The sequence below is a fragment of the Epinephelus fuscoguttatus genome, linkage group LG8, assembly GCF_011397635.1.
Source record: "Epinephelus fuscoguttatus linkage group LG8, E.fuscoguttatus.final_Chr_v1".
NCBI classification, from domain to species: domain Eukaryota; kingdom Metazoa; phylum Chordata; class Actinopteri; order Perciformes; family Serranidae; genus Epinephelus; species Epinephelus fuscoguttatus.
In genome coordinates this window covers 9,210,417-9,222,551 of record NC_064759.1, presented here as the reverse complement: position 1 = coordinate 9,222,551, position 12,135 = coordinate 9,210,417, and the positions used below count along the sequence as shown (strand labels likewise).

General features: G+C 42.5%; 1 protein-coding gene across 3 annotated transcripts in view; it reads right to left on the bottom strand.

Annotated features, from left to right (window-relative positions):
- paqr6 (progestin and adipoQ receptor family member VI) overlaps nucleotides 1–12,135 on the bottom strand; it is a 40,505-nt gene that overhangs the window by 16,424 nt on the left and 11,946 nt on the right. For all 3 annotated transcript variants that reach the window (XM_049582927.1, XM_049582930.1, XM_049582928.1), the window contains exon 2: nucleotides 693–964. In XM_049582927.1, coding sequence (XP_049438884.1) covers nucleotides 693–964 — 272 coding nt within the window. The remainder of the gene's footprint in view (nucleotides 1–692; nucleotides 965–12,135) is intronic.

The window sequence follows — 12,135 nt, the reverse complement described above, 5'->3', positions numbered from 1 at the left end:
GTTGAGACTGGTTGGTGCTAGCTTAGGTAAGCATGTCACATTTTCTTCTACAGGAAGAAAACATGATTAGATTTTAATATAAGAAGGTAAGGTAAAGTAAGAGGTAAAAAAAAAAAATACATAGAAAACTGATTTTTTTGCATTTGCAGCACCTGCCCTTCTGTACACTACAGTCGCATTTTGACAGACACATACAACAAGAAGAACTAACGCAAACACGCTAGGAAGAAGACTGCTGTGTGTCCGATGTAGCAGTAAATTTAGTGAAATTAGTGAAACTGATCCTCTGTCTGACTTTTAACATCGATACTCAGCACCCACAAACTAGATGCTCCTCAGTCGGTTGACGAGCTAATGTTAGTGCAAATAATAGGCTACTGACTGACAATGAAATCTCCAAATAACGCCAGATTATCTCCATCTACAATATAAATTTAGTCCTCAATTCAAAATTTTACTGAAAACTTGATTAGTGAAGCTCATGGCACCACCTTGTGTGACCTAATGCCACACCAGTTCCTCTTTTTTATGCAGTCAGTGACTGTAGAGGACCTGCCGTGAGGTGGCGACAGGTAAGTAACTTCCTTACCTGGAAATCACCACAGGACATTTAATTTTTACAACAGGATAAAATAAAATGTTAAAACCGAATACCTTGTAAACTTTGGAGAGAGACCTCCTTCCCTCCTTACCTTGGGGACCTGGTGGATGTCAAAGAGCTCAGGAAGCTTGATGCTGAGCATGTCTGTGGGCAGTCTGATGGCACCTCTCCCTTTCTGACAGACCTCCCAGAGTCTGGCTCGTCCCCCACGACAGAGGACAACCCAGATGGGGTAGTCAAACACCGGGATCCGGGCCCCTTGTCCTGGACTGCCTGGCTCCCATCGCAAGCATCGTCCCCAGCCCTGGCTCCATCCGCCTCCGACGCCACTACCGACCCCGATCCCCCGCCACACCGGAAACACTGCGGAGACACAGAAACAAACATGAATAAATGCGACACCAATAGAACAATAATTCCATAATTCCACAATTCAATAATAAACCCATGAAAAGATACCTATTATATTATATTCAATTTCTGCCAATATATCCCCTAAATCCTACACACTGGACCTTTAAGTATACACACACACTAACAACATATTGGACTTCCCAAACCTTGTGTTTCAGGTGTTTCTTTGCAAAGATGTTCACTGAGCAAAATTTATATTAGCATTAAGGTTTATATGACAGAGTCCTCTGGAGAGCGCGGCCTTTGTTGACTGGAGCCGACACTGAGAACAATCTCTTATTGTGGCTCCTCTTGAGACATACCCAGACATCTATTTGAAGAATGCCCGGCATTGTCACATTGCAGTGGCCTGTGACTGGAGGCAAAGCATGTCATAACAACATGTTTGTAAGGACAGCCAATATTACACGGTACATTCCTCCCGTGTCAACAGAGGGGGAACATCATCAGATAACAGTATAACAGTTTCTTACATCAAAACATGATGTTTACTTTACAGACAGGCTGCACCTTGACAACATCTGTCTGTCAAAAATATGAAACAATGACTTATTCTAACAAACTCATCAGCAGGTATGGACGTTTGCAGTTGAGCGAGTAATAAGCTGACGTATTTTTATCCTCCCCGTTTTTCTTTTTTACCACTTAAAGGTGAACTATACAGGATTTTCCTAAAAACAATGTATAGACTCATACAGATATAATCCCTCTTAATCATCACTTATGTCTTCTAGAAGTGTGTGGCGGTGTATTTATCTGCAGAGACTCTGCCTTCCGCTTGTATTTTCTTATTTTCTGTGCTCGTGACGTAAATTGACGTGTACCCTCAAAGCGCTCAGGTGATAGTGGGGCTTTATAAAAAGGTAGCGACCAGATGCCAGACCGTAAGCAGCAGGCGTCCCAGAGAGACAGTGCCAAAAGAGACGAGACGCCAGTTGGGTGAATCTGGGGTTGGCTTTTAGTTTCACTTTCACTGGCGAGCGTGTTTACAAACTATAACCGACAATCCTGCATAGTATTCTTTTAAACATAGCTAAATATGTATATCTATATTATGTATTGTTTAAAATAATTTTTAATACCAAAAAAAAACATGATTTTTAAATAATATTTTCTTATCTCTGTGCAACTCCACCCTTACTTCTGTATTAAAATTCACTAAGAGATGAAGCTCTGCACTACAGCACAACAGATGCGTGGCGAATATTATCAGCAGAGGTTAGCTCATGCATTAGCTTAGCATGATAAGAAATCGAAGTACAGAAAGGCAACACATATGAAAGTGGTGTTTCTGTACATAATGACGAAATCCAAACTGAACAAACTTAAAATGAATGTACTCTTCTTATTTCCTATGTATTGTTCTTTTAAATTTCCTTTTTATATCACGAAACTGTAAAGATGATGTACTTGGAAGAACATGGTGAAAATACAGCATGATACAATTGAAAAAAAAAGAGATAATAAATGCCATGGGTAATTTAGTTATAGTTTATACACCAGAACACACTGACAAGTTTATAATGTCCCGCTCAGTACATATTTTGTGAACAATTCTTCAATACAATAACTAAATGGGGTCCTTTGTGTAATGAGTTATGAGTTTAAGTTAAAACAAATTTTGGCATTATTGGCAAGTGTTTAAACTCTCAAATATTGATAGCACCTGCCTCAAACTCCGGTAAGGGTCGGGCTCTAATAAGCATATGAAAACAAACAAACGTTAACCACTAATAAATTACATTTAAGTTATTTCATTTACTCCCAAAAGCCCACATCCTTAAGTATAAAGCAAGGTTTATGCTTCTGCACACCTACGACGTAGAGGGCTTTGCAGAGGCGTTGCATCCCTGTGCGACCGACGCAGAGATGGGATGTGCACCTCCAAAAAATTGTAACCACATGTCGAGGCAATGCAGACCCAACGCAGACCACAAGAGCTATGATTGGTCCTTCAACTATGTCATTTCCAGATTTTGCAAGGTTTCACTTCCTGCTTTAGTACCACAACACCGCCTCGAGCCATTCAACGGGCATACAGACCATCAGTGCAGTCGCCTCTCTCTTCGTTGTCGTTGTAACATTTGTAATAACAGCATTTGTTGTTCAATGTCGATCATTTCGAGCTCCAGCAACGGTCTTTCTCTCTTGCTCGCCATCTTCACTGTGACTAGAGCAAAGCCAGAAGATAAACAAACAATGAACGAGCAACGACCATAGACGTCACAGAGTCTACGTAGGTATATAAAAGAACACCGCGCCCCCAAGCGCTTTGGTGGAGAATTACATATCGACACAGACCAACAGGACGCAGAACTATGATAGGCACACAGCAACTGTGGAGCAACTGCGGTGCAACTGCGTGCATGTTGTGTCGAGTGTACGCAGACGCATAAAGAAACTTTGAGAATGTCCTGTAAGGTCAAGCTACACACACACCAAAACTGCCTTTTTGCCATTAACACCCCCTGACTGTCAGTATAAACTGTCCTGTAGGGACATTCTTGTTTCGCTGTAGTGATATGGTTGCATTCTTACAGAAACTATGCCAAGTAATCACAGTATCTTCCCTTTAATACACATACTGGACGTGACAGTGCGATCACAAACGTGAGGAGACATGAAAACAGTCACTTTCACCTTCTTAATATAAAGTGAATTTCTCAAACTGAAAGCCAGAGCTGTATCAGACTATAACCCTTTCAGCGTTACTGACTTGCCTGTGCATATCAGAGTTCGGGCATTTCCCCCCCAGTCTCTCCTGACAAGCGTCTCTCCTGACAGGTCTCTTGCAGCGTGGGAGCAACAAGAGGAGGCCGCCGCTTACTGCAACCCAGCTGCGGGCGCCGGCCTGTTAACTGTGACAAAGTGCGCTTTGTGGAGGCTAAAGCCTTGAGAGTGCAGGGGCCAAAGGATGACTGTTACACGCTGCACTGGATGGAAATGAGGCTGCTCACAGTCCCACATACACACACAGTATCCTGCCCTGGAGAACATGCACAAATACTCCCAGCACTGACATGCGTGCACACTGGTACAAATCCTGCATTCATCACGGCTGGATAACATCTGAGCCCACAAGGGAACACACACACACACACACACACAAGACCGCAGCTTGTGTGGATGACAATAGCTTGGAAAAGCCACTGGGTTCAATGCAGTGTGGAAAAAAAACGAATTTGAATTCAGATCATCAGCATCGTGTGGTGCCGATGATTTGAATAGACATGTTAAGATCTTTATGTGTTTTTGTTTGGCAGACTGTGTGACTGATTTGAATGGTAACATCTATGCATGCAAAATCTATGTAGATTAAATAACTGTCAGAGACTGAAGCTGGTGGACTTCAGGACGCCAAATGCTGCCATCAAGGGCCAAACAACTCCAGAATGTAATACCATTAATATTGGACAGTTGGGGCCAGATGTATAAACAATGAATATGTACAAAAACCATGCGTGGGCCTCTTCCCACACATAAACCGGTATTTATGAAGACAGAATGTGAAATGAGAATGTGTGCAGATCATGCAAACTTCAGACCAGGCAGACAGACGGTTTTAACTTAGCTAGGTGACATTTTCTACAGGCTACACAGCGCTCTGTAAAATGACAATTAAAGGCACCTTTATAAACTTAATTTTGGATTATTTCTGAGTGATCGTTTCATTATTCATTTCATTTACATTTGAGCTATCATCTCCCTGTTAATGGCCGTCTCGTTTTATCCTGAATTGGGAAGTTCTTTGTAAAGTTACTTACAATTAAAGGTCAACTGATTTATCATTTTGACCGATTACAAAACAGAAACAAAATGAGACATCCTTGCTTTGGAGCTGTCATTTTAAAGCCATGTCAATTAAATATGATGTCAGGCACAGCTGCATCATCTGTCCATTGTTTTGTTAAAGCCCACTGCTGTATTATATGATCTCTCTCAGAGCATATTTACTTTTAATTCAATTCACAATGTGACAGAATGTGACAAGAATGAACGATGTCATGCATTTTTGTTATATAACACACACACACACACACACACACACACACACACACACACACACACACACACACACAAACCACTACCACGACTACGACTGACTGACAATGGAGGAGACAAAGGCTGAATCCAAATGTCCACCCTCTGGCCCTGCAGACTGAGCCCTCGTGGACTTCAGTTGTACGTTGTGTGATGTATTTACCATCATCACGTAAAGTTTGCGAGCAGCTGACAGACAGCCCTTGGGACTGTCTTACTCGTTGCCGTGGAAAAGTTCAACTATCGCTGCTGTCATATTCATATGTATGTCATATAAGTTGATGAATGTAAATAAGGACAGGACTATTACTCAATAAATTGGGTATTTACTGAAGACCTTTTGTTGTTTTTCAGCCATTTTTTTAGTCTATTTCACTGCACAATAATAAAATACATTTCCAGTCCCTCTACAGCCTACACTTATACATATCTCTGTATCACGATGTGGTTGAATATTATATCTGGCCTACACAATTCAAGTAACATTTTAATAGACCCAACTATCAATTTTTAACTACTTTACACATTTATGACATTTCTTTTTCAACAGTTGAAACACCCACAACGTCATGTCCGTACTGCAATGAATTGTGGGTTATTAAATCAGTGAAGTCTGCTTAGTCTGCACCCCAAGTGGACTCTGTGGAAGTCCACAGGAAGTCCGTTTGAGGCCCCTTGCGGACTGGCTGAACTGTGGATTTGAACAGCCCTAAGCACTCACGGACTTCCCATGAATGCACCTGCAAAGTCCGCGAGTCTGCAAGTGAAGTAGTGAAGTCTGGACATTTGGATTCAGCCAAGGAGGCACAAAATCAGGAAATGGGAAAGGCCTCCTGACTGTCAATGTGACCACTTCCTGTTTCAAAGTAAAAGCCCTTGTTTCAAAATAAGAGCTCTCTAGTGTTTCACACACAGTCCAGCCATATATGGGGTTTTGTCCTATTCTTGAGAAAGTATTTTCGACCAAACAAAATTACTCCACTCTCAAGTATTGTGTTTTAAATTCCATTTGATTTGTTACCAATTACAAAACACTCAAAAGTAACTGAAGTACATATTTTCAATTACATGTAACAGAATTACTGCCCATCTCTGGTTACTGTCTTGCATGGAGGCTCCAAACAAAGTGAAAATAATGTCAGCTGATTAATCAGTATCAGCTTTTTCCTGTTCCAAGCTATCATAATCATATCAGCCTTTAAAATTCACAATCATTCGATCTCTGGTTTCAACATGAGCGCTATGAATGATCATCCTTTTGAGATTTAATAGTAATTTGAGATTTTACCATGATGATGGTTTGCAGGAACATCATGAATTAGTGGTAAGGACACTGCAATTAGCCACAGCCATGTGCAATGACAGCTGCTCTGGCACCGCTGGAGAACCTCAACGATATGAAACAGTTGGTGAAAATTGCACTTTCTTTACCATATGTCTCACTGACAGGTCTAATATCGATATGCAAATGATGTTTAAGGGGGTCTCTACATCCATTTATGGCGAACCGTGGCTGTGGAAATGAGGCTCCTGCTCATGCACCCAGCGCCATAGTGGTTAAGATTTATTAAGCAGAATAAGTCATGTGCACAGCCTTATAAATCTGACAAAAAGAATGCATAAACACATTTGTCTTTGTGCTTTTACACTTAGTCATGATTATACACAGAGTTTTATGCCTCTGGCCCCTGATGTTTGTGGACACGTTCCAGAAAAAACTCTTGAGGAAAGGCACTCTTCTGCAATGACATCCGGAGACACACATCTTGGTGACCCATGAAGCAGGTCAGTGTGTCCTGACATGCTGTCCAACAACAAGCATACAAATCATGTAAACATGCTTTACATTTGAACACAACCCTGACTCCGACACACAAACAGACTTGCACCAAAGTGTTTATAACAGCAGAAGTCTGAGAGGATGAAAACGGTGTGCTGAACTCCAAACACGACATACAAGACAAAAACAGCACTCAATCAAAGTTTGAAGCTCAGGATCAAAGCAGAAACTTCAGCACAACATGCTATGAGTGGAAAAACACTGACACAACTCTCCACGATCACAAGACAAAACACACGGCATGTGAAGTAATAAAAACCCGATTTTACAAAATCAGTTCCCACAGATTTACAAAACCAACGATGTTACAGACAGTGTTGACATGAAGCATCATACAAGCATGCAAAGGCCAAAAACATGCTTCTTCTTACCCCACCCTGCTTCCTAAGGTCATCCTGGTCACTTAATGGAATAACTGAGTCAGCTGGCTCCACTTCACATGGTATAAAACACATGGACTTGTGCTGACTGAGTTAGATGAAACGCACATTTAGTCTACCCGATACAGATCTTTAAAACAGGGTTAAAAATCTAATGATATCTATCTATCTAATGATAATTGAAAACTTGCTTTCCCTTTGTGGGGCCTCTACACAACTTGGACAGGACAAGGGCTTTTTGTTTGAGTGGTTTATTAAATCCTGCACGCATCCTCCAACAAGAGATAACATCCACCTTTAGGAGGTGGCTGTGGCTTCCTGCAGATTTTGAGATTAGATATTAGGCTCCTCCTGTGTAGTACTTCTGCGAAGATCGTGTCAAAATGAAACTTAAAAATGTTTCTAGGGGAGTCATGTTTGTAGAGGTGATGTCTGCTTTTGACAGTTGGCTCGCAGTCATATCTGGTGACGCAACAGCCTGTGTTTTTAATAAGCACAGTTTTTATCTCTGTTTTAAAATCAGACATTGTTGACTCATGAAATTATTCAGTCCTCTCTACGATCATCAAGATAGGAAGCCGAAACTGAAATTGCCCATCTCCTGAACGTATTCCCCTTCACTAATTATTTTCTAACACGATAACAAGTATTGATGCAGTAAGTATTGTAATGGTGACATCATCTTTAGTCCATCCATCCATTTTCATCCACTTATCCGGGGTCGGGTTGCGAGGGCAGCAGGCCAAGCAAAGCACCCCAGACGTCCCTCTCCCCAGCAATGCTTTCCAGCTCCTCCTGGGGGACTCCAATGCGTTCCCAGGTCAGATGAGATACATAATCCCTCCAGTGTGTTCTGGGTCTGTCCCGGGGCCTCCTACCAGTGGGATGTGCCTGGAACACCTTTAAAGGGAGGCGCCCAGGAGGCATCCTGATCAGATGCCCGAACCACCTCAACTGACCCCTTTCGACGTGAAGGAGCAGCAGCTCTACTCCGAGCTCCCTCCAAATGTCCGAGCTCCTTACCCTTTCTCTAAGGCTGAGCCCAGACACCCCACGGAAGAAACTCATTTCGGCCGCTTGTATCCACAATCTCATTTTTTCGGTCACTACCCAGAACTCATGACCATAGGTGAGGGTTGGGACTAGGGATGGGAATCGAGAACCTGTTCCTGTTAAGAACCGGTTCAATTCATCGACATCATTAGCCTTTATGCTTAACAATTCCCTTATCGATTCTTTTCATTACGCCGAATCTATGCTCGTCAGTCAGCAGCACGTTCAACAACAAAGAAGACGTAATGGCGGAGAGACAGAAGCAGTCAAAGCCATGGCTTCACTTCACGCTGTTGTTAGACTCCCTGGAGCTGCTAGCCCGCTTTGGAGCTTCGGCGCATCTCCGCTCCAGATGGATGGCGGGCGGGGCGCTGTTGTTGTTAGCCTCCCTGGAGCTGCTAGCCCACTGTGGAGCTTTGGCGCATCCCCGCTCCAGGTGGACAGCGGGCGGGGCGCTGTTGTTGTTAGCCTCAATGGAGCTGCTAGTCCGCTGTGGAGCTTCGGCGCATCCCAGCTCCAGGTGGACAGCGGGCGGGGTGCTGTTGTTGTTAGCCTCACTGGAGCTGCTAGCCCGCTGTGGAGCTTCAGCGCGTCCCTGCTCCTGTTGTCGGATTTCATGGGAACACCAATGATGGTAAGATGAAGGCAGTTGAGTTGATTTGCACGCTATTTGTTGTTATAATATGCAGGGCTAGCTGCATTAGCTGCCTCACCTGAGTTAGCTGCACTAACTGCATGGTGTTGACACACTCAGGCTGTGGGCCGGGATTTATCTCTATAGGAGTAACATTAATGACAACTCATTGTAGCTGTTGTGACATAGATAACTGTATGCCAATGCTGGCTTATGACTGTGAAAGCTGCCGTTAGTTTTTTGTGTGGTTAACAGTTAGACGGTGTCAAAACATTTCTTTGCGGGAGGAGGTGTGTCGTTAGGAGGCTCCAAGGGGAGAGGGACATGAGCTCAGAAGGGAGGGATCATGGAGCACAGAGGGAGGGGTGTGTGTGTGTGTGTGTGTGTGTGTGTGTGTGTGTCTCATTGTCTTTCTTTCTAAACTAGACCATGGCTTTAAGGTTCATAATAAAACGTTATGAAAGCAGATGTATTGGATTACAAACAACAGGAGGTGATATCATTAATTCACAGGAGGAATCGATAAAGGAATCGATAAAGAATTGGATCGATAAGCAGAATCGATAATGGCATTGATATCGATAAAATCCTATCAATTCCCATCCCTAGTTGGGACGTAGATGGACCAACCAATGCTGACTCAAATGACACCACATGAGGCAATTTATCAGACTTCACACAGCTCCCTCTGAAGCCACAAAAGACATAATACAACTCTTTTCTCTCTAAGACCTGCAAACAGACTTGCATGTGTTTTGTTCATGTGCTAACTGGCTAACTAGCATCTTGAATCTGTCCTGCCGGTATTCCATTTCCCATTTTTTAATGACAAACACAGATGACAACCATCTGCTGGTGTGAAGAGATATTTCCTCTCATGCAGGTGCAGAATGTTCATGCTAGTTGGCTGTAGTCTCTGTGGTGCATTCAAGTGCAACTTTTTGGCAGAGACACAGACGATGTGAGGTGACCCAACAGTCGACCTTCGTCGCCACTTGTCCTTTGATGTTGGTTTGGTGTGTCTGGGCTTTTAAAGGCTATTTACTCAGCAAACATTGGGAGGAGTACAAGAATAATGACATGAAGATATTTTTTTTGACTGCTCATGAGATTAACAGCAACTGCACAAACCTCCAGACAACCGCTGTTACCTGAAAGTCCTGAGGCAATTCTGAACTGACCGTAACAAAACTTCCTTCCTATTTTTTGTTCTTCTCTTGACATCTGAAATTCTTTCCCTGTCTCGCGTGATGTCGTCACATGACCTTTCTCAATGGACGTCTTTATCTGCCAGAGGCTGACAATAAGAAGGCTATGCAAGCGAGCATGTTGCCCACACAGATGGACACATGTGCCTTGTACTGCATGTTCTCATTTTGCAGCTCAAGCTATGAAGCATTCCACTGTCCTAGAACATGGTCAGCCCAAAAAGCACTTGACTCCACCAGAGGGTTCACTGATGGTTAATGCACTATTTCTATACAGATAATGTTTATTTGGTACTTTTACAGTTCATATTCATGAACTCAAAAGTAGCTGTCTGGCATGTGGCGATTATAGTTAATCGTGTAAAATTTAATCTGTGATTCACTACAGTATTTTTACTTTCAGCAGCCACCCACAGAAGATGCCTCAACATGCTGCTTCCACCTGTTTGCTCTTCACACTGGTGATAAGATGACTAAGAACATAGCAAGTGATGAGGTATTTCACTGCTGGAAAGACAGCCTTTGAATAAAACTAGGATGTCTCTGCAGTAGAAAGATGCAAATACTTTTGAAATTGGTGCTACGTGACCGGAGAAAACAGAGATAAATGATGCTTTCACTCATGAGGTAGAAAACCTACAACTACTGAAGTGCAGTGCACTGCACCATCCCAGACTAATAAATGCTCCTGCTGGTGGATGATATAATATGAAACACATATGTTTGAAACAATGGCGGCCGGCTGGCAAGGAACGATCACATATTACAGTTCAACAGTAAGGTAAAACATGTTTCTGAGAACATTTGATTTGAGAAACAGGCAACTCAGTGACAGCATCTTGGTTTATATTTGATCAGCGCTGCCTAGTTTTACCATCAGGAAACAATGTGGTGCCAACTTCCTGTTCACAAACTCTCACTATTACTCGGGATTGGAATAACCAGAGGATCCACGATACGATTTTATCACAATACAATATTACTGCGATTTTAAATATGCTGTGATATGCTGAGTATTGCGATAAAATATATTGTGATTTATTACCTTTTTTCAAATGCAAATTATGTCCCCAAAGAAAAAACATCAATACTTGGCACTGTGTGACGATATGATATTGCCACACAAAAATATCACGATACTTTGCTGTATTGATTTTTTTCCCCCACCCCTTGCTATTACAGCTAAACACGGCACTAAAATATGTTTCCAAAAAACACTGTAGGCGAGAAAGAGGCAATACAGTAACATAATCTTGATATATATTCAATCAGCACTGCCTAGTTTTACCGTTAGATCGGATTTCGGGCTGAGTTTGAGAGATAAACGAGAGAGGGATGGGTCTCTCTCTTGATCTGCTTCTATACTCTGTCTGCAGTGGTGGCACGGGTGGCAGGCAATATGAAAATGCAGAAGTACAGCCTGAAGTTTGAGCAACAGCCCGAAGACCAGAGAAACTCTGCCAGATTACGTAAATTACATCATCAGGCAGGGCTATCTAGGCACTGGTTAGATGGAGGGAAGTTTCCCACAGTCCATTTCCACATACTACCCACACGGTTTCGATACAAAGCTGGTTGCAAATTGGCAAGGTACCCCCTTAAGAGAGCCAGTCTTTCAAGTTAGGGTACTAAAGGTATCACTGAGTGTGTAAGATGTGCACTGCGTTAAAGTATGGTCTATTAAACAACTGTCATCGGAGGAATTGGGTTTCTACAATTAATCTTTTCTTATTCTTGAACATGAGTTTAGAAGGAAACTCTTTCTCTCTGTGGGAGACGGACAACAAAACCAGATGTCTGCTGCCACTTTGTTAAAATATCTCAATGTGGCATCCAACAACAGTTATTCAAAACAAAAACAACAACTAACAAATGACTAAACACGCCAACAAATGGAGTCCTGATTTTCAACAGTAGCACACATGTTTAGGCTGTACTTTTTCCTTTAACTGCATTAAAGCTGA